The following is a 27,909-nucleotide window of genomic DNA, read 5'->3' as shown; positions in this document are numbered from 1 at the left end:
TATTACAATCGGTGGCTTCATCACATTCTTCACAGGCCTCAAGTAGACTGTCTGATTTGGATGTGGACCACATGGTGAAGAAGCTTCTACAGATACCGGCGCTGGCAAAAATTTTATCACACTGACCCCGGGGGCTTCAGAGCCACCCTTAGTTCCTCCAACATCTTCTGTTCCTCCTGTTGGAGCTGGAAAGCGCTGAACGGATGATACTCTAGGTTTTTCGGCCCCGACTGCCCTGATGTCTTCGGCCCCGACCAAGGGATCTCAGGGCCGACGCTCACCGGTCGAGTCCAGGGAGGATAGTAGGACCGACTTGTTGGTGCCGACTTTACCTCTTGGGGCTTCGGCTTGAGTGAGTTTGGCCCCAACCTCTGGCTCAGAGCCCTCCGTACCGGTGCAGATGGTTTCCATCCAATCTTCAGATCCGAGGGATTCCTTTTGCCAGGACCAAGGGGCCTTCAAGGCTATGAGGTTTTGTCTGCCCCAACAACCACTCCATCAGTTCGAGCAGCTCCCTCCCTGAAAGCACCAGTTTCTGCCTCTTCATCACACGCTCCATTGAAGCGTAGAGATCCTGAGCCTCAGGAAGCCCCATTGGGTAAGCCATGTTCTTCTGAGACATCTCCAGAACCTCCCACTGAAGAAGTGCCTAGGAAGAGACTCTGCAAGAGGAAGCATCTGGACTCCCCACAGGAGTCGGTCAATTTGGATACTGACTTGGATGAGTCAGAAGGGTCCCCACGGTCCCCCCTCAGAAGATATCTCCTTTGCAGATATCTTAGAAATTCTTAAATAGAGGGGTGGCTGGAAATCCCTTATCCCTTCTGATAAGTCAGTCCTCCTGAAGGCTTTTGGGTCTCAATCCTCCACCTCTTAGATGTCTCCACCCTTTGATGAGTTGCTTGAATTACTCACTCGAAGGGTATAGGAGTCCCCAGACACCACGGAGCCTGTACCTAGGTGGCCTAACAAATTTATAACTATCCCTCAAGATGGACCTTACCTTATTAAAGGAGTACCTGTTGATGCTATGGTGGTGGCAGCAGCCATCAAGAAGGAATTATCAGAGACTTCATCTGTTCATCCTCCTAATAGAGAATCCAGGATTATGGACAGATATGGGAAGCGTATGTTTAGTTCAGTGGCATTTGTCCTTCAGTCGCTGAACTACCTCACACATTTTACTAGATTACAAAGGGATCTCCTGAAGGAGCTAGGAGACACTCTGCAGGGTTCAGTAGCTGTGGGGTTTAGGACAAGGTAACTTCCCAGCTCTCCACTCTTAATTCGGTAGTGAACTTGTCCATGCATCTGTTGTCATGTGCAGCTGATGGTATGAGCAGAGCAGTGGGTACAGGAATCACTTTGAGGAGACATTCCTGGATGTGCTTATGTTTCTTTGTGGAACCCTTTAAGTCTTCCTTCATTAACACCCCCTTTGATGGTTTGTCCCTTTTCGGACCAAAGGTAAAGGAAACGCTTACCAGGAGTAAAAAAGACTGAAAGACCTTGTCTGCCATTGGAGTACATTTTTCTACCCCAAATAGACCTTACCCCAAAGGGAGGAGAGGTGGAAAGATATGGTTCCATAAATCTCAAGGATATTTCCAGAACACTCATGGTGAAATCCCCTCTAGAGGCAGAAGAGGGGGTAATAATGGAAGACGTCACCCACGTAGCAGAGGGGGTCCGCAGAACCAGGGTGACAGATATCAGTTCTTTGGCAAGCTCGATCAGTGCTCCTGAAAGCAGGCCCAACTGTTCATCTCTGGAGGCAGTCGGGGGATGCCTGTCTTTGTACCTAGTCGCCTGGCTAAAAATAAAAGACAGCTGGTTACAAAGCATAATATCCAGAGGATACTCCATTCTCTTTGCCACTCCATCCCCTCTAGTAAAGAAAATCCCTGATGTTTCACCCAGTCACAGGGACCAAGCAGCCTTAGAGGTTCAAAGGTTGCTGGACAAAAGAGTCATCCAGCAGACCAGAAGGGATCCGGAACTTACTCAAGGTTCTTTTTAGTTCCAAAGAAAACAGGGGACTGGAGACCTATTCTGGACCTAAGCAGACTAAACAGGTCAGTAAAAAAAATACGAAGTTCCGTATGGTCACGCTTCAGTCAATACTTCCCTTTTTGAGAAAAGACAATTGGATGTGCTGTATAGATCTTCAGGATGCGTGCTACCACATAAAGATAAACAGACCATCCAGGGATCATCTACGTTTCCGGCTGGGAGCCAGCCATCATCAATTTTGTGTTCTGCCCTTTGGTCTCACTACAGCCCCCAGAGTGTTCACCAAATGTGTGGCAGTAGTCACCGCTCACCTGAGACGGTTGGGATTCCAGGTGTTTCCATATCTAGACGACTGGCTCCTCACTGCCACCACCAAGCATCAACTTATTCAGACAAGGGATGCAACCTTAAATCTCTGCAATCAACTGGGGATTATCATCAACTCAGAAAAATCTGCCTTATCACCATCGCAACAGACCGTCTTTATAGGAGCAGAACTAGACACAGTTTCAATGACATTAAGTCTGCCTCCAGAAAGAATTTGTCTCTTACGAAAACAAATATTAGACCTACTTCGAAGGGAAAAAGCCTCAGTCTCAATGGTACTCCAAATTGCTAGGATGGATGGCGGCAGCGATCATTGCCATTCCCCTTGCCCGAATGCACATGCGAGTTCTACAATGGCTCCTATTCTCTCAATGGTCCTTTCAGGAACTTCCAATGTAACACCAAATCATCATAATGAATACGTGCAAGAAGGACCTTCAGTGGTGGCTGACATCTCAACATGTAACTCGGGGCCGTACATTTGTTCTACCCAATCCCATAGCCACAGTGACCACGGACGCTTCCTTGATAGGGTGGGGGGGGGGTCATTATCAGGGAAGAAGAGCCCAAGGCGCATGAAAGAAATACGAGACTCATCTGCATATAAATGTTCTGGAGATGAGAGCGGTACTTCTAGCGTTACAGTCTTTTCAAGACTCTGTACATCTGGGAAAAATTGCAATTCAGACAGACAACATGTCAGTGGTCTGGTACATAAACAAAGAGGAACCAAATCTTACCCTCTGCGTTGAGAGGCCATGAGAGTATAGCAGTGGGCAATCTCCACCCAGCGCTTTCTGATAGCAACACAAATCCCGGGGAAATCCAGTGTGAAAGCAGAGCAATTCTACTGTCTCACGAGTGGTCCCTAAAGAAACAAGTAATGGAATGGATATTCTGCAGGTGGGGATAGCCTTGCTGCGATCACTTTCCAACCCCAACAAACATGAAATGCAGCAGGGACTTTGCCCTGATTCCCCCGCCGGGGGATGTCCCAAGAGATGCACTGGTGCACAATTGGCCCCTGGGTCTCCTTTATGCCGTTCCTCCCTTCCCTCTGATTCCCAAAGTATTACAGAAAGCAAACTTGCTGGGAAGGACCATGATCTTAATAGCCCCTTACTGGCCTCAGCAAATATGGTTTCCCTAACTCCAGCCTCATCTCTTGAAAGAAGCCTGGATCCCGGACCTAGTTCCAGATCTGTTGACCCATTCATCAGGGGCTCTTCATCCTTCTCTTCATTCCCTCAAACTGAAAGCTTGGCTGCTCCAATTCACACAGTAGCCAGGATTTACAACCTGTCAGCTGAGGCCCAAAATATTATAACATCCAAGGCATCTCTGATTAATATCAGTAAAAAACTGCTCTCCCTCATTAAATCATCCAAGGCCAACTTCGAAAGAAAATAGCCAATGACTCAGGATAACCACAAGGCCTTCTTTAACTATGTCAAGAGTCTAGGGGCAAACTGTCAGATATGCTCCGATCTAGTGCATAATGTCCATAAATACACTGAACCAACCGACATTGCCAACATCCTGGCTGACAAGTTCAGTGCAAACTTCATCCCCCCCACACCAAATGGGCTAGCACCCATCCCAGTAGAATGTGGCATTCCAGATACCTCAGACACACAAGTAAAGACAGCCCTTGCAAAGGCCAAAAACACAGCATCAATGGGACCAGATGGTATCCCAGGTTTTGTCTTACATGAGCTTCAAAATGAACTAACCCCCCCATCTCAAAACACTGTTCAAACTCAGCCTCTCTACAGGCTATGTACCCAAAGAATGGCGTACAGCAACAGTCGTACCACTCCACAAAGGTGGTGCCACAACTGCCCCTGGGAACTATCACCCTATAAGCTTGACTAGCTTGGTCTGCAAAGCCATGGAATGCATTGTCCTGGAGCTCATTAACAGGGACATTGGGAACCTCCAGACACTGGACCCCACCCAGTTCGGCTTTGTTAAAGGCAGATCTTGCCTCCTGAACTTGGTCAACTTCTTTGAAACAGTCACCAAGGCCATAGATAAAGGGAAGGTGGTCCACACAGCATATCTGGACCTCGCTAAGGCATTCAACACCATACAACACTCAGGAATCATAGACAAACTCACTAGCTTAAATATCAACCCCCATGTCACGAGATGGGTTGCCAATTGGCTCTCAGACAGAACCCACACAGTAAGAGTGGCAGGCGCCATGTCTGACTCTAAACCAGTCACAAGCGGAGTACCACAGGGGTCAGTCCTGGGACCCCTCCTGTTCGGTATACTTTCTCCAAAGTACAGGCAAATGCGGAGGGACTGTGGCTCACCAAGTTTGCAGATGACTGTAAATTGGGTGCAGTAATTGACTCTCCAGCTGATACAGACATCCTGCAAAAGGGTCACTCAGAGACAAACACCTGGTGTCAAAGTCACGGCCTCAAGCTAAATGCCAAAAAATGCATAGTAATCCCATTTGGGAAAAACAAAGTACCTACAAACTACCACATAGATGGGAATCCACTAAGTACAGAAGAAGTAATTAGGGACCTGGGTACCCAAGTAGATAGGATGCTCTCCCTTGAGAACCACATAGCCAAAACGGTCAGGAAATCCTTCTGTGTGGCACACCTGATCACAAAGGGTTTCTCATCCAGATCCAAGGAGGTGATTGTGCCTCTTTACTCCTCACTCATTAGGCCCATAATAGAGTACAATGCCCCATTTGGGATGTACCTCACTAGACACCTGCAACAACTAGAAAGACCACAGAAGTACCACACTAAGAGGATTAAGGGCCTTAAACAATTACCCTATGAAGCACGACTAAAAAAGCTCCTTACCGTCTGCCCAGAGGTGACCTATGCCTGACCTATAGGGCCATGTCAAACCCTGAACTAATGGGCATGCTTCACCTCAAAAAAACGAGATCCCTCAGAACCACTCGTTCTAGCGACTTGAACCTATGCACAACAATAAACAGGACATACTGGAGGGATAGATTCCTGTCCCAGCGACTCCCCTCACTATGGATTAGAATCCCAATCCATATTCGACAGAGCTCTTGTCTGACCCTCTTCAAGAGAAATCTTGATGAGTGGATGGGTAATCGTAAGTTCTACCCTGGGATCACTTCAGGAACCCTGTTAGGCAGAGGCCCAGGTTACTAATCTAATGGGGAGACGAAAGCCATCACTCTGTGGCTAGGCTTATAAATGGCCCTGAGCAGATAGCCTAGTACTTACCTATGAACCTATAAATCATCCACTAGAATGTTATATCTTAGCAAATGGAAGAGATTTTTTTTTTATGGGCATGAGAATGATGTTGATCCTTATCTAGTTCCAATTCCACCTATATTGGAATTTCTAACTAAACTTTTCAACGAAGGAGCTGCTGCAGCTACCATCAGAGTTCAATTAGCAGCAATCTCAAACTTTCGTCTTGGCTTCCAAGGCTCCAATGTCATGTCACATCAACTTGCTAAAGCCTTTCTTAAAGGTACCATTCATTTGAGGCCACCAGTCAGAGTGCCAGTCATGCCATGGAATCTAAATTTTGTTCTCTCCAGAATCATATTACCTCCTTTTGAACCAGCCTTGTCCTGTCCTTTGAAATTCCTTTCTTGTTAGACTATATTTTTGATAGCCATTACTTCTGCTTGGAGGATTTCTGAGTTGCAGGCCTTGACCATCAAACCTCCTTATCTGATTTTCCATAATGACAGAGTTTCGCTCAGAACTAATCCATCCTTTTTACCAAAAGTTTGTTCAGAGACAAATCTTAACCAATCCATTGAGTTGCCCGTTTTCTTTCCTCAATATACAAATAGGATGGAACACGTTGCACAAACTTGATGTTCATAGATCACTCTGATTTTATCTAGGTAGAATGAAACAATTCAGATCAACAGATCAGCTCTTTGTTTCCTTTTCAGAGTCAAAAAAGGGTGCCCCAGTGACAAAAGTAACCTTGTCAAGATGGTTATCAGATTGCATTTCCTTCATTTATAGTTCAGAGAATGCTCCCTTACAACAGAAAATAAAGGCCCATTCTACTAGAGCTGTTTCAACCTCATTAGCTTTTTCTGTAAGGTTACCATTAGATTCTATTTGTGCAGCAGATACCTGGTCAGGACCTTATACCTTTTTCACTCATTACAAAGTAGACAAGGCCTCCAGGGACAGGACCTACTTTGGTTCTACAGTTCTGAGGAATATTCATCCGTGAGCCACCCAAGAAAGATGGTGCTTGGGGCGCTACTCATCAGTAAGAATGAATGGCGAGATAGAACAACTTCACATAAAAAAGTTGTATACTCACCATAATGTTCCATGTGAGTTGTTCATCTCGCCTTCATTCTTATGTCCCACCCTCCAACCCCCATCAAGTCTACTTGAGGTCAGTCACCTTTCTTATATGGTGCATTGTCTCTTATCCAGCTCTCTGAGTGGCATATTAATACTACTAGGTAGTTAGCTGGCAGCAAATAAGATCTGAGGGAAGATCAGGGTGCATCATGGGATAAGGAATTGCCCTCGAGCTAGTTGAAGACCTCGAGCTTTTCAGTTGGCCGAGTCGGAGCAGAGGATCGGCTCCGAACCCATCAGTAAGTGAGGGCGAGATGAACAACTCACATGGAACGTTATGGTGAGTACATAACTTTTTTTCTTCAGTTCTGCCCACATTTCTTCACATCTGACATCATGTATTGTCTGGATCGATATCAAAGAGACACTGAGAATGTGGTTTGCTCTCCATGAGGTGTGCATCTGTGGTGAACTCTGTAAAAGCTAAAGCACGACATGACATGCAGCTTCTTTTAACTAGCTCATTTGTAATTAATATTAGCTGTACCCATATTTTGCAGTCTGTATCATGTTGCCTTTTCGGAGCAGTGACTGATGGGTCCTTGTGGATCAGTTCATTAACTTAGCAAGCAAGCAAATAAACAAACACACATTTATTTAACTTGTTTTTAAACATTTTCAGACATACAGTCCACTTGCTTAATTGATTTAGTAATTTAGCTACATGAGCCCTGCCCTATGTAGTATTATACTACATTGACTGTCATATGTTTTATGGTAAATAAGTATTCATTTTAAAACATACTGTGTTATAATTCATGTGAATATTACTTTGCTGTTACAGAATTTGTATCTAGCTGGCAAGGTGGCTGGCTGTGCTTTATTTATTTTCTAAGTGTATTTCCATGTATCAGAGTGCAGCTTCTGTTTTTATATATTTTGAGATTCTAGTGTCTCATATGGGTGGGTGATTAATGTTGAAGATGGCAGTAATTCTTGCTTGTATGGTGATGAAGATCTTAGTGCAACATAGCACATGCCCTGCACCATCCATATTCATGATGTAAATTTCAAAAGCTAACACCCTCTTTTTGTTGTAAATTTTAGGTTTGTGTGATTTGTGTCCAAGCCTGGAAAAGCAACTCATTGTTTTCCCTGGTCATAAATGTGGAAGTCTTCAGTTAGTGGTGAGTGCAAGATATGCTGCTGATATGTTTTTGTAGTGAACTAATGAGGACATAATGGAAGGGTACCTGTCAATAATTGTGTAAGTACTGGGGTAGTTAACAATACTCACAGGCATATTGTATTTAAACATTTATTTGCTGTTAAATCAGATATGTTACCAAACAACTGCTTATTTTTTTTTTTTTTTAATTTTTGAGACAGTCAAGTCAAAAGCCCTGACATTTTAGACAGTATTCTATCAGGGGCACTGACATCTACAAATATGTTTTCACTAGATGTTCATCGTGCATACAGCTGCAGTCATAACAGATTCTCCTGCCGTCAGGCGGGTCTTCGGTTGGCCGAATTCCAAAGTCTAGGTCCAGCGTCGGTTGTCGTCGCTTCTTCCCTGACGTCAGTGCGACAGGGGTATAAAAGAACCAGCCGACGCCATTTTCTTCAGTCTTTTTTGCCGCGCGGTGCCCGAAGCAGAAGCAGTTCACAAGTGCCGGTCGGCCAGCTCCTGAAATTACGAAAATTTTGTAACCGAAGTCTTCTTGAAAGCTAAGTACCCAGTTGGGGAAACTTTACTTGCCTCAGACCGATGTCAGACAAAGTTAATAATTGTATTTCATGTGGGAAGCAAATACCGCATAAGGATTTCCATTCCCTCTGTATTCCTTGTTTAGGCCCAGACCACGACGTCTCGGTCTGTCGCTTTTGTGCTACGTTCAACAAACGCACCATTAAGCCTCGGGTGGAGTTCGCCCAGCATTATTTTGGCAAAAAATTTAACTATATTATGTCGTCGGATACTCCGACTCCAGTTTTGTCTAAAAAACGCAAAGATAAGGACCGACACACGAGGTCCGCGGCCTCTACCGACACCACGCCAAAGCCGACTACACATGGTCCGGTTCTCAGCGAGGCGCCTACGCAGCCCCTGACTACCGAAGACACTTCATTGGCGGTATCTCCTGTGCCCGGGTTCGCAGGCTCCTCGGCCCACACCCCGACTATAGATACAGAAGCCACTCTTGGCGGTGAATCTCAAATTGTGGACAGGTCTACCTCCTCTCAAGGTGTCTTCAGACCTTCCTCTTCTTTTTCCATCAAGGCTTTCACTAAGTCTAAAGCAGCCATGCATTCTAAGAGACAAGCTACACAGGGCCCATTTCCAGGCCCCATGCCTAAAAAACAGATGCTTAAAATGGCTGAGGATTTAATTACTCTTATCAGGGGTTCTCAACCCCCCCCCTGGACAAAAGGCCCAGAGTGGAGGAAGAATCCCCCTCCTCTGATCAGGGCTCCATTATATCAGAGCACTCTGATAAACAGGAACATTCTTACTCCCCTTTTGAAGACTCTGATGCAGAGGAGTCCATTCCCTCTGCATCCCCCCCAGAGGATTACTCATTTGGGGAAACTTTGCCTACCTTAAGGGAACACTTCCACTGGGAAGGCCAAGATTATTCAGATTCCAAGAAAAGGCTTAGGGAATTTCTCTTGCTACCTCAGCACAGGCCTCTGGCTATACCTCCTGTCTGGACATACTAGAGGATGTGTACTCGGAGGCCTGCCTTAACCCGGATTCTCTACCTCCAGCTCCAGTCAAGCCTGACAGGTACTACAGGGTTCCTGACTCACACCAATTTCTATACAAAAGCCATGCTGCTGACCCAGAAACTATCTCACAGGGCCCCAAGGGAATCAAGGCCTACACTGCTAAAAATCCATTACCTTCCGAGAGAGATTCCAGATCCTTAGAAAGGTGGGGAAAAAAGGTATATACCTCGGCCACCTTAACCATGAGGGCATTAAACTGTCAGTTCCATATGCTAAAGTACCAACAGTTTTTGTTATCACAATTGAGAAGTAAAATGTCACAACCTGAACAACCAGACTTGAAGGAGTTGCAGGATTTGATGCATAGTGCAGAACAAGTGGGTAAACATACCTTACAATGTGGTTTTGATGCTCTAGAGGCCTCATGTAGAGCTGCTGTTACAGGATCAGTCATACGTAGACATGCCTGGCTCAAGGAACAAACCTTACCAGATCATGTCAAAGCTAAATTACTAGATGCCCCTCTACAAAAGGATGTATTATTTGGTGCTAATGCTGAGGAGGTATTAAGGAAAATGGAGGAAAAGGCTAAATCAATGCAAACCGTGAAAGATTTTCTACAGGTACAATCCCCATGTTTCAGTAGAAATTGGCCTTCCAAAAATTGGTCCTTTCCAGCCAAGGACAGACCCCAAAGAGGTAGATACAGGCGCCCGAGGGGCAGAGGGCAATCCCAAGGATCGTTTAGAGGCAGACAATGGCAAGCTCCTACACAAAGAGGTGGTGAGGATAACTCGCAACCATTCAGAAAGCAAGCCCAATTACTTTCCCCTTTGCATGCCAAGCAAGACTCAAATGGCAGCACCCTTAGGCGGAAAACTGGCATTATTTTCAAAAAATTGGCATATTGTCACAAAAGACAAATGGATCCTGGACATTATAAACAGAGGCTACAGATTCCATTTTCACACCCTTCCAAAAATGAGAGGCATGCCAAACCTGCCACACAATCAAAGGGCAGAGGCACAAAGACAAATTTCAGATCTCATAGACATGAAAGCTATTCAAGAGGTACCTACGCACGAACAAGGTCAAGGTTTTTATTCCAGACTATTCCTGGTACCAAGGAAGGGAAAAGATTGGAGACCTATTTTGGACCTATCCATCCTAAACACATTTCTACTCGTACCAAAATTCAGGATGCTCACTCTACTGCAGCTTCTTCCCATGCTGGGCAAGGAGTCTTGGCTGATAACATTGGACCTCAAGGAGGCATACCTGCATGTCCCAATCAGACAAAATTGCAGAAGATACCTCAGATTTCTTGCAGGTTCAACCCATTATCAATTCTCTTCATTGCCCTTTGGCTTATCTACTGTGTCCAGAGTATTCACGAAATGCCTGGCATCAGTAATTGCCTACTGCAGACTTCAAGGGATACAAATATACCCCTATTTGGACGACTGCCTGATCCAAGCGGACAGCAAGCACATTCTTCTGAAACATCTGGCTTATGTAATAATGTTGTTGAATTCTCAGGGATACACAGTCAACAAAAAGAAATCAAGGCTAATACCCTCTCGGAAAATAATTTTCCTGGGTGCCAACTTGGACACAAACACCCAGATGGCCTACCTCACGCCAGAGAAGCAGGGGCAACTAACTCAATACTTCAGAACACTAGCAAATTGCACCAGGCTGACTGCAAGGAAAATCCTGCAGGCTGTGGGATTCATGGCATCTTGCATCTTACTAATCCCATGTGCAAAGCTGCATATGAGGAAACTTCAATGGTACCTGAAAAACCTATGGTCTCAACACAGCCACAGTTTGGAAACAATAATACCACTAATTCCATGTCTTCAAAAGGAATTTCTGTGGTGGGCTCAAGCATGCCAAACAAACACAGGTCTCCCATTCAGCAAGCCTCAAGCAAATCAAGTCATCACAACAGACACCTCGGACTACGCCTGGGGGGCGCACATGACAGATCGCTGCATTCAGGGCAAATGGTCCCAAAAAAAAAAAGCACCTTCACATCAATCAAAAGGAAATGCTAGCAGTAATAAATGCTATTATACCTTTCAAAGACCTTCTGCTGCCAGGTCAACTATTGATAAGGACGGACAACACCACAGTAATGTGGTACATAAACAAACACGGAGGAACCCATTCATATCCCCTATGCAGACTGGCCATGTCACTTTGGAACATGGCCCTGGACTTACAAAGCGAACTACAAGCACAGTACTTGCCAGGCAAGGAAAACACGCTGGCAGACAACCTAAGCAGAAATATGACAGATCCACACGAATGGAAGTTGCATCCTCAAGGTTTTACAGAGATAATTCAAGCATGGGGAAGGTCAGACATAGATCGCTTTGCCTCCCACAAAAATCACCAATTGACAAAATTCTGCTCAAGGTTTTTTCATCCAAAGGCCTGGAGAGTGGACGCTCTCTCCTTCAGTTGGACATCAATGACAGTTTATGCCTTCCCACCTCTTCCTCTGCTGCCCAAAGTTCTATTAAAAACCAGAGCAGACAGACCAAAGATGATTCTCATTGCTCCAGACTGGCCAAGACAACACTGGTACCCACTCATGAGGAGCCTGACGCATTCCCCACCATGGACCCTGCCTCTAATGCCTCTTCTTCTGACTCAGCACAGCTTCAAAACTCTTCACAGTCAGCTAAAAACACTCAGTCTAGCCGCATGGAAGATTCCTTAGCATCACAACAGACCCTACTCTCCAAGGAGGTGCAGGATGTCATTTTGGAAGCCAGAAGGCCATCTACTAGAAAAGCTTACTCCGCAAAATGGAAGCGGTTTTGTGTCTGGAATGAGAAAAAGGGCCAGGATCCTGGAAAACTGAATTTACCTCAAATATTACAGTATCTAGCTGAGCTGCTAGGCAGTGGACTTTCATTCTCCTCCATCAAAATCCATGCCTCAGCCATTTCTGCAGAATACAACACTGATCCACCCTTAGTCTCCCACCCCCTCTTAAGACAGTTCCTCAGAGGGGCCAAGAATCTAAAACCCCCAAGGAAACAACCAATACCTGCTTGGGATCTCAATTTCATTCTAGAAAAGCTGACCTTGCCTCCTTTTGAGCCAGCTGCCTCATCAAATTTGCAATATTTGTCCTGGAAAACAGCTTTCCTTCTGGCTATTACCTCAGCTCGTAGGGTATCGGAACTATAAGCTCTCATGGCTGTGCAGCCTTTTATCATCTTCCATCAGGACAGAGTTTCCTTACGAACCAACCCGTCCTTTATGCCAAAAGTGGTATCCAGGGTAGCTTTGAATCAGGCTATACACTTACCTACCTTTTATCCTAATCCTCAAAACAAAGGGGAGAGATTACTACATTCCTTGGACATCCACAGACAACTGCGTTATTATTTGGACAGAACAAAGCCTTTCAAAAAATCAGAACAACTCTTTGTGTCCTATGCTATAGGAGCTCAAGGAAAGCCAATTTCCAAACAGACAATCTCAAAATGGATAGCCCACTGCATACACTTTTGCTATTCTTTTCATGGCAAAACTGTACCTACAGGCATCAGATCTCACTCCAAAAGGGCCACGGCTACCTCTGCAGCTTTTCTCAGAGGAGTTCCTACCAAAGATATTTTGGAAGCAGCCACTTGGAGTTCTGTGCATACCTTCTCCAAGCACTATCACCTTCCATTATACTCCAAATCTAGAGCGGGCTTTGCCACTGCAGTCTTGTAGGGCATTCTGGCTCCTCCTAGTTCCACCTAGTGCCTACCACCCCTTTCTTAGCTTTGGGATTCTACCCATCTGTTATGACTGCAGCTGTATGCACGATGAACATAGTACAGTTTTGTACCTACCATAAATGTAGATGTTCGAGTGCTAATACAGCTGCAGTCCAAGTTTCCCTCCCTCCTTCCCCTCTTGGGACAGGCCTTTTGGCTAACACCTCCTCATGCAACCTGATTGGGGTATTCATTCTTGATGTATTTGCTTGCACTACTGTATTTTGATTATATGGCATTGCTTTATTACACAAATTTATGTATTGCCTTCCTTCTGGGGGCACCTGACATCTGGGGCAAGAAAAACTGAAGAAAATGGCGTTGGCCGGTTCTTTTATACCCCTGTCGCACTGACGTCAGGGAAGAAGCGACGACAGCCGACGCCGGACCTAGACTTTGGAATTCGGCCGACCGAGGACCCGCCTGATGGCAGGAGAACCCATCTGTTATGACTGCAGCTGTATTAGCACTCGAACATCTACATTTATGGTAGGTACAAAACTGTACTTTATCTTCAGTGGCTTCTGCTTATGCATAAACATCAGTATTGTAAATTATAACTTCCAGTGTTCATCATATTAATTACTGCTGCAGTAGCCTTAGCTGTATGGTTTATATCCTGCCAAGGATATAACAGGTGACCAGGTTCCAAAGCTTCAGGGCACTTCCATGCACTGAAACCATTTGGCAGTTTGAGCCGAGCTGCATAAAAAACAAATGGTTTGAGCACCACACCCTTATGAGCTTTCCTGCAACCGAAAAGAGTGCTCTGCTACAGGCTTTCAAGGACTGACGGTCAACTTGTGCTGTTCTTTTGTTAGGCAGATAAATTCCCTTTGGGGGAAAAACCTTCCACATTTTAAATTTATTATTTAAAACTACTTTCCTGGTTAGGAAAGTTGTTTTTCATGTAGGTGTTTGTACGTTAAAAGACTGTTGTGAGACTTAAATGTACTTTTAAATGGGATAGCATTTTTTCCTGTTAGTCTTAAAAGTAGTTTAAGCCGTTTTTCTGTGGAGAAACTTTTTTTATTTTACTTTTAGTGGCTGGTAAAGTGTATTAAAGTGCTGTTTACTGTGGTTTTTGTGAGGAAAGGAGGACTTTTACCAGCTTTGCATTTTACCAGCTTATGCTGCTTGTTTCCCCCTTGAAAGAGGCACCATTCTCAGCTTAACTATGGAACAACCAACCAATCCCATGAGCAGTCCTTCTTCCAGCCACCAAAAGAAAAAATTAAGCAAACGGCCTTTGCCACAGTAGCAGGCTAGAAGTTTGCCTCATCTGCAGATTGGTGACTCTGCTGTGGCCAGAAGTGGTTCCCCCAAGCCACTCATCTTTTGCCCTAGATCCCTCTGGTGTAGCACTTATAGCCACTATGGATCTGGGATTAGCCACCTCCTCTGTGGGTGTTGAGGGTCCCTCAGTGGGCAAGGAAGAGCCACTCTTGTCAGTCCTGGGAAGGGGAGCAGGGAAGGCTTCCTTGTTTAATCAGAATGCTGTGCCAATCCCTGGGGAAGCTGCTGCTGCCATTAACAACCCTGTTGGTCTAATTTAATTTCTGTCAGAGGGAGACAGAAAACTAAACACATATCTGCTCCTGCTCAAATTTCCCTGGACAGGAGTAGTTTACTATATCCAATTCAGGGTCTAACTCAGGATATTGACCCTTCTTATAAGATGGTTTCTGGTATAAGAAATATGGATGCTTCCTTTCCTGAAGAGATTTGAGATTCTGAATCTGGACAGGAAGATGAAGGAACTGATGTATAGAGTTTTATCCTTAGATTTCTCCCTTGTGGGGGATTTCTCTTTCTCTGAGATTATTTGGGAGAATACTGAGGTTTCTCAGTCCCTCAGAAAATACTATAAGCTGTTACAAATGGAATTTCCAGAACCTTCAGCCATTCTCCCAGTGTTGTCAGCACTGGAGGATGTGTGTGTCACAGCCAACAATTTTCTTAATAGTCAGCCTGCTGCCCTTAAAAGGGCAGGAAGATTGGACGAAGTTCCTTAGTCTTTTAAGTTTTTATACACTCATCCCAAACCTGACCCATCAGCTACAACTTTATTTAATCCTACTGCTGCTACACATTTAGTTAATTTTAATCCTACACTTTCTGACAAGGAGGGAAAATTATTGGTAAGTATGGAGAAAAAAGTGTATACTTCTGTAACTTTGATTTTCAGAATTTTGAATTGTCATGTTCCTATGTTGAAGTTTATTCTGACAAATTGTGAAAGTATGAGGAATGTTGATATGCATTTTCGTCTTGTGAGGAAAAGTCTGCTTTAAATGGATTGTTTTCCTCCATCATACAGGTCACAACTCATTTAAAGTGTGTGATTGACTCTGTTGGTACTTCTTCCAGGGCTACGGCTACTGGTACTTGGTTTGAGGAGGTTTGCCTAGCTACATTCTCAGAACCTCCCAGGTAATGTGAAAATGAGATTATAAATTTTCATTTGGATAGAGCAAGTTTTTGGTCCTTTTGCTACAAAATGAATGGTGAGGAGGATAAGCTGATACTGGCAATCTCTCAGATTTTTCATCCTTTCTTTTCCAAATTTTCCATGGGATTCTCTAATCCCTTGTCTAGTTTTGGCAAGAAAGAAAATAAACGGTGCTGGCTAAATGCTGGTAAACAGGCATTTAAGAAGAAATGGCAAGGGGGTTCCAAAAATAAGATATGAACTCCCCAAAACAAAGGACAGTAATAATGACTGTTTACGAGACCATGACCCCCCCCTCCCACACTGATGGTCCTTTTTCCTTTACAGAAAGTTTGATTCTCCACTTTTCTCTTTGGCAACAGATCATTTATCAAGCTTTACAGATGGCAGTAGGAGGAAATTTCTCTCTTTCAGGAAATAATTTCTCATATACCTGACCAGATTTCTCTGTTGTCCCCTGTCCTTCAACTTATGTTGCCTCAGGGAGTAATAATACCATTTTATCCTTCCAAGTTTGGAAAAGGTTTTTATTCAAGGATGCTTGTGGGGCCAAAGAAATAGAATGTGTGGAGACCAGTTCTGGATCTTTCTTTCTTAAACCTGTTTGTGATGGTGCCCAAGTTCAAAATGCTGTCACTTCACAACCTGTTAAGTCTTCTTCCTCATTTAAGTTTTCTAGTAAAAACAGATTTAAAAGATTCTTATTGCATCTCTATTCATCCAGGTTTCAAGTGTTTCTTAAGGTTTTGTTTGTCTGGATCACATTATCAGTTTTCTGCCTTACTCTTTGGACTATCCACACCACCAAGAGTGTTCACAAAGTGCATAGCTCCAGTTATAGCAATTTGCAGGCTACAGGGTATACACACTTTTCCATGTTTAGATGACTTGCTTGTCTTTGCAGTCTTTTTCAAAGTGTCAAGAATCTCTCAGTTGGGTGAGAGATCTCTTAGATAAGCTGGGATTCCAAGAGCACACTCAAAAGTCTTTTTTGACTCTGTCACACAGGGATTGTGTCCCTGGGTTGTCTGCTAGGTAACTCAATTTAAAGAGCTTTTATTTCACAAGAAAAATATATCTATATTTAGAGCTTTTTCTAGGATTTTTCACTCAATCTTTGGTTACTGTGAGGGAATACCTCACAATTTTGGCTCTCATGGCATCTCTGGTTCTTATGGAACCTGTGACAGTACTACAAATGAGAAAGATACAGTGATATCTGAAGTTGCTTTTGTCCCAGCGGCAGTGCCCATTATCTTTGCAGATCCCAGTTCTGGGATTTGCCTGAAGAGAAATCACTTAGTGGAGACAGCAAATATTGTCAAATCCAGGTCTCCCCTTCTTCCCTCCTGCTTTAGAGCTGTCAGCCACCACAGGTGCTTCAAATTTTGCTTGGGGAGCAGTTTCAGGAGGAATAAAAGTGCAAGGTTGGTGGGAAATCAAGGACAGAAGCAAACACATAAATTATAAAGGAGATGATTGCCCTAATCAAGACTATTCAACTCTCTGAATTATCTTTAGCTCCCTGGATGACCTCTTCAAGTTGTTGTAGATAATACCACAGTACAGCAACACAGCAGGGGAACCCGATCTTACCCCCTTTGCAGACTAGTCATGTTAGCTTGGAATATTGTTTTATAACACAAGTGTCACTGTACAGGCATCCTGTATCCTGTCAGAGCAAAACAGTGTGGCAGACATGCTGAACAGGACTAAGGCAGACCCTCACGAATGGAAACTAAATTAGGGGGACTTTAAAAATTGTATTCATCTTTGGGGAGTTCCTCATATAGACCTCTTTGCCTCTTCTCTGAACGATTAGCTGTCAAAGATCTGCTCCTGGCCTCCATTCTAGAAAGCTTGGAAGACAGATGCCTTTTTCTTTCCTTGAACAAGAGTGTTCCTGCATGGTTTTTCACCCTTTCTGCTGACATTCAGAGTAGTTCTGGAGATTCAAAAGGAATCCAACAAGATTATTGTGGTGACTCCCTTCTGGCCCAGGCAACAATGTTTCTTCCTTCTTTTGGAAATGGCCATTGGTAGTTACTCTAAGCTTCTTCATAGGATGGATCTACTCACACAAGAACAGGGGTGTTTGATGCACCCCAAACCCAATCAACTTCAACTGACTGATGACTGGATGATAGGCCTTAATTCCCCTTAGGTGCCTGTGTACTGAAGACTTGCAGCAGGTACTAATGGAGATAAGAAAACCTGCTATTAGAAAATCCTATATTACCAATGGGAAAAGGTTTTCTAGTTGGTGTCAACAACATAACCAGAATCCTTTCAGGGCTAGTGTTTCTCTGGTTTTACAGTATTTGTGTAAGTTACTATCTTATGGCCTTTCTTACTCCTCTGTCAAGGTTCATTTGCCAGCTATTTTAGCATGTCTGCCCGTGGATCCCCCTCTTTCAATGCATTCTCATCTGAAAATGTTTTTGAAAGTGGTTTTGCATAAAAGACCTCCATGAAAACTAATGGCCCCTCTTTGGGATCCTAATTTTATGTTGGAGGAGCTAACACTTGCTCCATTTTAACCAGCTCATCAGGCTGACTTGAGGTTCTTAACATGAAAGACTGTTTTACCGATTGCTCTTATCTCTGCAAGAAGAGTATCTGAGTTGCAGGCTGTTATGTTGAGTCAACCCTGTCTCATTTTCTACAGACGCAGAGTGCCTTTAAGAACTAATCCTTCTGTTATGCCTATAGTGATATCCAAGTTTCCTTTAAGCTAAACTATCCATCTCCCTGTTTTCTTTCCTGAACCAAAAATAAGAGAGAAAGGGTACCTTACACCTTAGATGTCTACAGATAGATCTGGTTCTATCTTGACTGAACATAATGTTTCAGATGTTTGGGTCAGTTATTCATTTCTCGTGAAGGTAAGAAGGGACAGCTTGTTTCAAAACAGACTATATCCAAATGGTTATCTCAGGCTATTACTTTTTGTTATTCTCACCGCAACAAAACTATTCCCTGCAGGATCAAGGCTCACTCTACTATCGCCTTGGCTTTATCTATGGCTTTTTGGAAAGAGTTGGATTCTAAAAGTATTCTAGAAGCATCAACTTGGTCCTCACTACATACCTTTACAAATCAATACAAGCCAGATTCCTTCACTAGGTGTAGATCAGGCTTTGCTAGGGCCATTCTCTAGGGGCTTCTGGACCCTTCCCCTTCCACCTTCTGAATGTTGTAAGTAATGGTATCTACTCATATAGCTAAACAGTTCTGTTTCAAAACTTGCCACATTCCGTCTGCATTTTTTCCACTGCATGCATCACTCCAATTAGTTTTATATAGTGACTGTTCTGCTTCCATATAATCTGTTAGTAATCTTCTGTGCATTGGTTTAGATTTCAGTTCAGCAAAATTATCTAGCAACAACTTAACGTTTATAACCTCCACAATCACTGCACATCACTGATGGTAAAGCTTGACATGAAGTAATGGTCATTTATTTAAGAACACAGACAATGTCTAGTATGTTTGCGTTCCTTGGTAGACTTTTTTTGCAGTCTGAAGCAATTGTTGTTCTTGAACATATATTGTAAATAATTTCCTTACTGATGTTGTTGAATCAACATTATTTCAGTCTGTTTTTGGTTAACTTAAGTGCCCAGCCACTATTATTCTTCCCTCCTGTGTTTCATACAAAAAAATGAATGAATTCCTGTAGGGCATCAGCACTTGACTGTGGTGGTCTGTGTACTCCAATAGTTATATGTTGCAGGGTTGCATAGTCTAAAGTACTGGTATTATCACTAAACATGTAATAGTCACAGGTGTCATAACAATTTTAATCCCGGTCATAACAACTCCACCTGATTGTTTTGTAAAACATTTATACCCTGACAGAACTGGTTTTCAGTCATTGTTCTTTAACCATGTTTCACAACATCAGTCTTGTGGGAACTTAGCAAATTTTCCAATTAAAAAAACATTATTGTTAATACTCTTGGTATTAAAAACCATTAGAGATGCATCAAATATTGCTATCTATGTACTGTTACATTTTCAACATGACAAAAATCCTGTCTTGTGTTTGTCAAATATTGCAATATATCTGCTGCAAAAATCCTCTTCCTTGGTCTTGACAAGTGCACACCATCCTTTCTATAAATGTGTGCCAAAATTAGGCTTAGATGCTCTACACATTTCCATTTTTTTAAAACAGGCCATTTTTGGTCAGTTTGGGGTTTTTTTATTTACCCAAAGAAATCTTTTCATTCACGGTGTCTTCACTCTCCACTCTGTATTTGATTTGTGAAAAATGCATCTTAACACCTATACAAGCTGTCCAATCTAAGAGCTGTAAGTTCCCTACTAATAGTCACAGAGTCCTTGCAATGAGATAATTTATACCAACATGAATAAGAGCAACTCCATACTTCTTTATGTTAAGGCATTCTGAGGCCTTTCCTGACATCTTGTACTTTTGCTTCTGGAAAACATAATGCTGTGTGATGTTTATTATCTTCTCTGCAAATCTAAGTATCAGTTCCTCTAAGTACTGAATTACCAATTATATCACTTCTGACCAGATCCAAAGAATCTTCAGCTTCTAATTCAGTAATATCTGCTTTATCAGTTGTTACAAATGAATAACGTTCATCACCATTAGTATTATCAATCTCACTGTTTTCATTGCTTATTACATTTTGCAAACATACATTTCTCATCCAGCTGTCTTTGTACTGCTACAGTTTGAGCCATGTTGTCAATTTCAGTCTTTCTCCTCTTTAATCTTAGTTATGTTTTTCAGTCCATCCAGGTTCAGTTTTGATTTCTTATGTTTCATCTGCCCCATGCCACTTTTTTTTACCTCCTCATTTGGAAAAAGTATGCCTTTTTTCTGTAGATTGAAGGTTTTCTGATTATATTTCCTGTAAACTGTTTGTTACATAACAAAACTGTGTCCTTTTCAGTATGTGTTCTCTTTGCACTGTCGACATTAATACATTTATTTTTCTTCCTTATTTGTTATGAATTTCTTCATGTCTTTCTTTTTTTTTGTAATTTTCTTCTGTGTGCTGTGAATCCTTGTATCCTGAATTCCAAAGTTGTCATTGGTAGTATCATGTTTAATAGGGGTTGAATGATCTTAATAGATTAATTCCTTTTCTAAATGAGTTATATTTGCACTTTGCATAATATTAGAGCAGATTCAATAAACCCTACATGATCAGCTAACACCGTGATGCGTGCATGGTAGCCCACTTATTTTTTATTCAGTAAGTGGCTCTGTGATCTTTAGAGCTACACAGCCACGGTAAACACTGTGACATGATGATTACCACATAAGCAGCTGAACTGTATGTTAATCAACCAGTATAAGATGGAGGAGCTATTCAACAAGTTGTAAAGCAACCATGTAGACTCAGTGCTGGTTTTCCCTTGTGAATTCCAAAACTTATTGGAATACAGCCACGGAAAGGAGTCTACACAGCAACAGTGTTAGGGGCTGCTGTTGATTTAATTCTTGTGTATGTACGATAGGCTGAAGTCTATGCTGCTGCTGCTGGTAATAGACCACGGCCAAGAAGGGGAAGAGTTTTCAGACCCCGGTTATCTTATAATCTGCATGAAGTGGAAATTATAGAGCACTACAGGCTAGATAGGAGACATACCACAAGAGCTCTGCGACCTTTGCATCCTCAGCTCAGACCCAGAGCAAACCAAGGTGAACCAATACCAGTGGAGACAAAGGTATGTGTAGCACTTAGAATTTTAGCTACAGGAACCCTTCAAAGACCAACAGTGCACATGCTGGGGGTGTCACAGGTATCAGCATCCAAGATCCTCCATCAGTTCCTGAGTGCTACACTCCAACATGCCAGTGACCACATATATTTTCCCCGTACTCCTCATGACAGGTCCACAAATATGCAGGAGTTCTACACTGAAACACACTATCCTGAAGTACTGGGTGTCATAGATTGTACACGCACAGAAATCAAGCCACCACCCAGGGAAGAGGGAAGGATCTACATCAATATAAGGGGCTTCCACTCCATTAACTGCAAAGTCATGTGTAATGCTAAGTGAATCATCTTCAGTGTGGATGTTGGCAATCCAGACAGTAACCACAACTCACATGTCTGGCACACCTCTCAATTGTATCAGATGTTCACTGGGTTGATATACCACAGGGTCATTTACTGGGGAATGCAGGTTATGTACTGGAACCATGGCTGATGATGCCCGTCAGAAATGCACACACACCCACTGAAGAACATCATAATGAGGCACATGCTCAAACCAGGAATATCATAGAGCATGTGTTTGGGCCTCTGAAGTGCGGCTCCAGTTCCTAGATACATCTGGGGGGCCTTGCAGTACAATCCATGGACATGTACTGAAATCTTCACCATCTGTGCCATGCTTCACAACATCTCCCTGAGAAAACAGCTTCAGCAGGATCACCAAGGGGAGGGGCACACATCCACACGACCAATGGCAAGGTCACCATAGCCACACGTAGGTGAGGAGTCGGGGGGGGCAGCAGCTACTGTGGGTGTCAGCAGACGTAGGTGTGCTCAGTATGCCTTCGCATTGGCTAATAGGCAACACATAGCACACTCACTCCCCACCTAGGGGTTTAAAACATTCATCCTACATACATACATATAGTAACTTTGGTGCCATGCAAAGCTCACAACTTTTACCTACCCATGTAATGGCTGTGTATGCCTAGCATCAGACAGACTCAGCCCTGAATTAAAACTGTAGCAACTGCTGGATTTGCAAGCTAACCTGGAGTGTTAAAACAGAATTGTGTAATAGTAAAATGAATGGCATATCTTTGCATGTTGCTACTTTGTAATGTAAGTAAGTAAAAGGTGGGTGATTTGTACGGCAATGACTTGTGACAGCAGAGACTTGTGAATGCATTTGTCCTCTTTAAAGTACAAGGCCTCAGGCGTCAAAGATTCACACATTCATACCTCTCAAAAGTACTAATGGTCACCAAATGTCCTCAGTTTGGCCTCGTACTTTTGTACTGGAAAATCATTAAAGAGAGAAGTCAGAAAGTAATGAGAAACATTTCAGTTTCAGACTTCACAGCCCTCAAAAGATTCTTAAAAATACTGATGCAAAACACTGTTTTGAATCTGTCAGCTGTCTAACTTTCTAAGACCAAAATATGTGAAAAGTACAATTAGCAAAACAACAACAAAAACACAGCTATACTAAGCACTAAGTCAACTATGCACCCTGAGTATCAGGTACAAAGCTTATGTATCCCTGAATCCAAAAGACAGAAAACAAGGATATGGCAGTTATCACTTGCAAAAGGTATGAAAGAAAAGAAGGCAGACATTTGGGTAAAGTAACAAATGGCCAGTGAGACAGAACAAGTTTTAAGCTTCATAGCTGAACCATGTAACTGTTGTGTGTGTGTGTGTGTGTGTGTGTGTGTGTGTGTGTGTGTGTGTGTGTGTGTGTGTGTGTGTGTCTGTGTGTATCTGTCTGTCTGTATGGGCCCTCTAGGTGAAATTGGTGTGCGAGTGTCTGCAAGAACACAGCCAAGTTCTGTTGTAGCTCTACATCTTGGTATGTCGGACATGTGTGAGCCATGCATGGTAGAGGTGACAATTCATCGTTGTTGTACCCAACCACGAGAACAGGCTCTGCCATTAGTTGCACTGGCATGTCCACACCCACAGGCAGATGTATTTCTGTTACCTGAACATGACTTATGTCTGCTGGATGAGCTCCCCTCACAAGGACACCCAGGAACACAATCCCATGACCTGTCATGTCAGGGTGTGGACATCTGAACCATTGATGGAGCAGTGGAAGTAGTGCTCCTATGGCAGCATGATTGGGCATGGCCATGTCTGCAAACATCAGATTAAGTGGCTGATCTACGCCCATGTGGATGCCATCCCACTTCCAGCAAACATTCCATCACAGACACTGCCCATTCCAATGTGTCATTCACCCAATCCATTAAATCAACAACACGGTAGAGGCAGTCATGCATGCCAGCCTGTGCCACATCTACAACCTTAAGCATTTCTGTGGAGGACCTATTGCAATGTGTCTGTGCCTCCATGATGTACCTAAACATACGAGTGGCACGGGAAGACGCACCTTGATCAGGTGGAGGATGGATAGCAGGCCTCCTGCGAGCACCCTTAACAACCCCCCTGCCTGGCACCATGCCCACACTTTGGCTACGTTCATAGTCAACAGGCACTGAAGCCAAGGTAACCACACTGCCGTGATAGAACGCCTCACCCTCCATCTGTCCAATTTCTGTCTGAGGGATCACTGGAATTAGTTGGTGTAGGCCTACTGGCTGTGTCCGATGGAATTAGAGAATGGCTGAATGTCAACCTTAGTGTCAGATTCCACCTCTGCACCCCCTGACCGCGCCTCTGTTTGGCCAGCATCATCATCAGACTCTGCTGATACTCTGACATCAGGTGGTAGGAGTCCCACACTTCCACTGTCAGGATCACCTGTCATGATAAGCAACAAACACAGGAAAAAAATAATACCTACACTACTATAGTCCAATATATGCTAACAAACGAACACTGGGTGTCACTATTACAGATAGTACAGCAATACACAACAGTCCTGACACTCACATGACAAACTAAATGCTTCGTTGAACTGCTCATCAGTACTGACATAAAAATATTTGTCTTACCATGTACAGATCATTGTAAGCTCCCTATGCTGGATGGTCCCTGAAGAATTTAAGCAAAATATAAGGGCACTATCATCACAATAAACAGTAACACAGGAGGTTAAAACTTTTTGCCTTTTATATATTCATTAATGATACTTTTAACACTAACTTGGATGACACGTCCACCCTATGCCCATGTGTAATCAACCAGAATGTGTTAATTGTTTCAATCTACAACTGTTCACCTCCAAAAGAAATTTAATGTTAAACAGAACTTAAGTATTGCCATCAATATTTTACTGTACAAGAAGTATTTAACAATTGAGATAAGTAAGACTACCTGGAAGCTGCTCCTTGGGCATACTTTTCCTCTGTGAAACAGCACCACTAACATCAGTGACATGTTGTTGTACACTTTCCAGTGAGCTGCCTGGATCCCTGACAGTGGACAGGAACTCTTCATTTCGTGTTAGTGGTGGCTGTGTAGCAGGACCCCCCAGTAACCATCTGTTCATGGGCCACTGCAGCTGCTCTCCTCCAAGCCGATGAAACCATGTCAGTAGCCCCATGGTGCACCTGATCATATGTCCTGCTCTGGTCACTCACTTTGTTCACATCAGCTCCTATCTGCTGCCAAATTTGCATTCTGCCAGATATATCCCCACGTCCCCTATCCAGCAGAAAGGCACCATGTTGCCTAAATGATTCCACAATTACTTCATTTTCAGGGTCACTGAGGGGGGTTGCGGGGATTGAGATGCCTTGGTGCCATTGTCCTAGGTGAGATAAAACACAAAAGAAGGATAATACACACAAGTATCACATAAATAAAAGTTCTGCTTCATTATAGCACATTAAAGGTAGTATTTCACTATTACCCACTGGAAAAGCGTAAAACAGTCAAGATATGCAAATATGTATATAAAAACAGAATTGTGTGGTTGTAACATATTACAATCACACACAAAGCAAGGCTGGATCCAAAACAAGAAGAGTAAAAATAGCAAATCTTGTTTGTGTCTAAACAGAAATGCAGCATGGCTCCCCTACCTCCAAAACAACAGGCAAATGACACATTTTGAGAGCAAACCATCAGTGAAATGCTAAAAGTGCTGTCAGGTAAACTGTCTCTGAAACATGTGTACACATTGACCATCACATATTCTATTTTAGGCAGTTGCCAGTCATGTCTACCTGTGGCCAGCACTCCCATAGAGGTGTGTGTGGGCCATCCTAGAAGGCTAACACCCCTGTGCATTGACAATATAGAACATTTACATTTCACAGAAATAACAATAGAAGAGTATAAATAGAAAAACAGCTGTAGTGTTAGCAGTTGTGATGACAGTAAGGCTGTGCATCTGAGAAAGTAAAATGCCCTTACAAACATGCCTATGCCATCAGTACACTTCTAAGAAATGTCTACAGATAAAACTAGCATTTGCTAATGCATGTATATATTAACATATCAGCATATATAGCATGTAGCTGAAAAAATGCAAGCACACTTTATTAAGATCAGTAGTCTGTGCATATAAATCCCAAAGTAATATCTTTTTCTGTGTTATCCACATAAACAAATCTCCTCACCTTCAGGTTCCCTAGCTACACTGTTCCCTTTTTATAGTGCAGATTCAGGGCTATAAGCACGTTGAAGAAACAAATGAGGTGTGAACTTATTATCCTAAATACTCTGCTCCATATGTGCAGGCACTCCCTCAGTATTTGTTACTAATGGATTGCAACTGTGAATGATTATTGGTAGGGAGAAGGGGAACACAACAGCAATTCAGACTCCCCTACCTGTAGTGGGTGTGTCAGCCAGGTTAGACTTACAAAGTGTAGAAGTAATTGTATCCAGGTTTTAAATGTAAGTAAGCAGCACACATTTCACAGTTTCTGTTAAGTAACATCTAACCTCCATTCATTTCTTTTATAGTTGCATTTTTACAGTTGCACTTTGAATGCACTACAGTTATATTAAATGCTTTAATTGGTTAATTGTTTTGTCAATGGGAAGGGAGGGTTATTTAAGGAGATTACTAGCTTGGTTAACTATTAATTCTGATGAAGTCTAAGGACATAAACGCAAGTTATTGTTTTGTGGCGTTAAATAAATCTTTTTGGTTCACTGACCTGAAGAGTCGTTTTGTTTGCTGGTTCTGCAAGTGCTTTGGTTTGTAGTGATTTTGGTACTGTTTCCAAGCACTTTTTCCTTCTCAGTTGTGTCCATTCATTTTTTGACAACTGTATGTTATTGCCATTTAATATCCTCACACATTTTAAGGACAATGATACAGAATGCATTACAGACTGCATGTCTCAAATTACTGGTCAGGTAAGACAAGAATAGGTTCATAGGTAGGTACTAGGCTATCGGCCCCAGGGCCTATGTAAGCCTAGCCAAAAATGTTTCCTGGCTTTCGCCACCCAAGAAAGTTATTTTCCTGTGCCCCTGTCTAGCAGAGCCATAGAAGTGATTCCCGGGTGAATTTCCTGTTTCCCATCCAATTGTCGAGACTTTTCTTAAAGAGGGCTAATGAGGAGCTTTGCTTGACATGAATGCGTAGTCTGTTCCAGAGCATGGGAAGTCTCTGGGACAGGAATCTATCCCTCCATCATGTTCTGTTTATTGTGGTGACAAGGTTTAGGTCCCTGGAGTGTGTGGCTCAGAGGGATTGAGGTTTCTTTAAGTGTAGCATGTCCAACAGATCTGGGTTTGACATGGCTTTGTATGTTAGGCAGAGGTCGCCTTTGAGTAGGCGATAAGCAATGGAGTAGAGCTGGAGTTTTTTTAGATAGTCTGCATATGGCATCTGTGAGGTATTTCTGTGGCCTTTCTAGTTGTAGATGTCTTGCGAGGTACATGCCAAACGGGGCATTGTACTCTATAATGGGTCTGATGAGGGATGAGTACAGAGGAACAATGACCTCTTTTTTTCTGGAGGTGAATTCCTTTGTGATGAGGTGTGCCATGTAGAAGGCTTTCCTGACTGCTGTGACAATGTGATTATCAAAGGAGAGACTAGTGCTCCACAAATAGAATAAATCCATGAACTTGCAAGCTAGTAATGCAAACTTTTTATTCCATAAAGCGCTTTTCATCTGGCTGGATAGCTAGAATTCTTCAGATGCAATTAAATATTCAAAACACAGTATATAACATGAACATCAGTCAGCTGATCTGCCCAACTGATTAGAACAGCTGATCAGCACCAACCACTGCATATACATACCCTCACAGCCTAGGCCAAAATGCCTTAAACACACATACCATGAATTATATCTACTTCTAGATTAATTAAAACCTACTAACATATTTATTAATTTAAATCATAATTTATATATCTATAAATATTCTAAAAACATTCTAAAAACTTATAAAATACTTAATATACTATATGAAAAGTATAGAAGTCAGAAACCCTCACAGTCTAAGCCAAAATGCCTTAAACACACATAACATGAATTATATCTACTTCTAGATAAATTAATTAAAACCTACTAACATATTTATTAATTTAAATAATTTATATATCTATACATATTTAAAAACATTCTAAAAACTTATAAAATACTTAATATACTATATGAAAAGTATAGAAGTCAGAAACCATAAATATAAATTAGTTTCTGGCTTTAATT

At 42.7% G+C, this 27,909-nt stretch overlaps 1 protein-coding gene across 3 annotated transcripts in view; it reads left to right on the top strand.

Moving 5' to 3' along the window:
* Positions 1-27,909, top strand: part of WDR45 (WD repeat domain 45) — a 956,899-nt gene that overhangs the window by 438,757 nt on the left and 490,233 nt on the right. For all 3 annotated transcript variants that reach the window (XM_044080189.1, XM_044080188.1, XM_044080187.1), the window contains exon 7: positions 7,749-7,828. In XM_044080189.1, the coding sequence (XP_043936124.1) occupies positions 7,749-7,828 (80 nt within the window). The remainder of the gene's footprint in view (positions 1-7,748; positions 7,829-27,909) is intronic.

The sequence above is a fragment of the Protopterus annectens genome, chromosome 8.part0, assembly GCF_019279795.1.
Source record: "Protopterus annectens isolate FY-2018-M chromosome 8.part0, PAN1.0, whole genome shotgun sequence".
NCBI classification, from domain to species: Eukaryota; Metazoa; Chordata; order Ceratodontiformes; family Protopteridae; genus Protopterus; species Protopterus annectens.
Note: the sequence above shows the minus strand (reverse complement) of the source record. Positions and strands in the feature narration are given on the sequence as shown.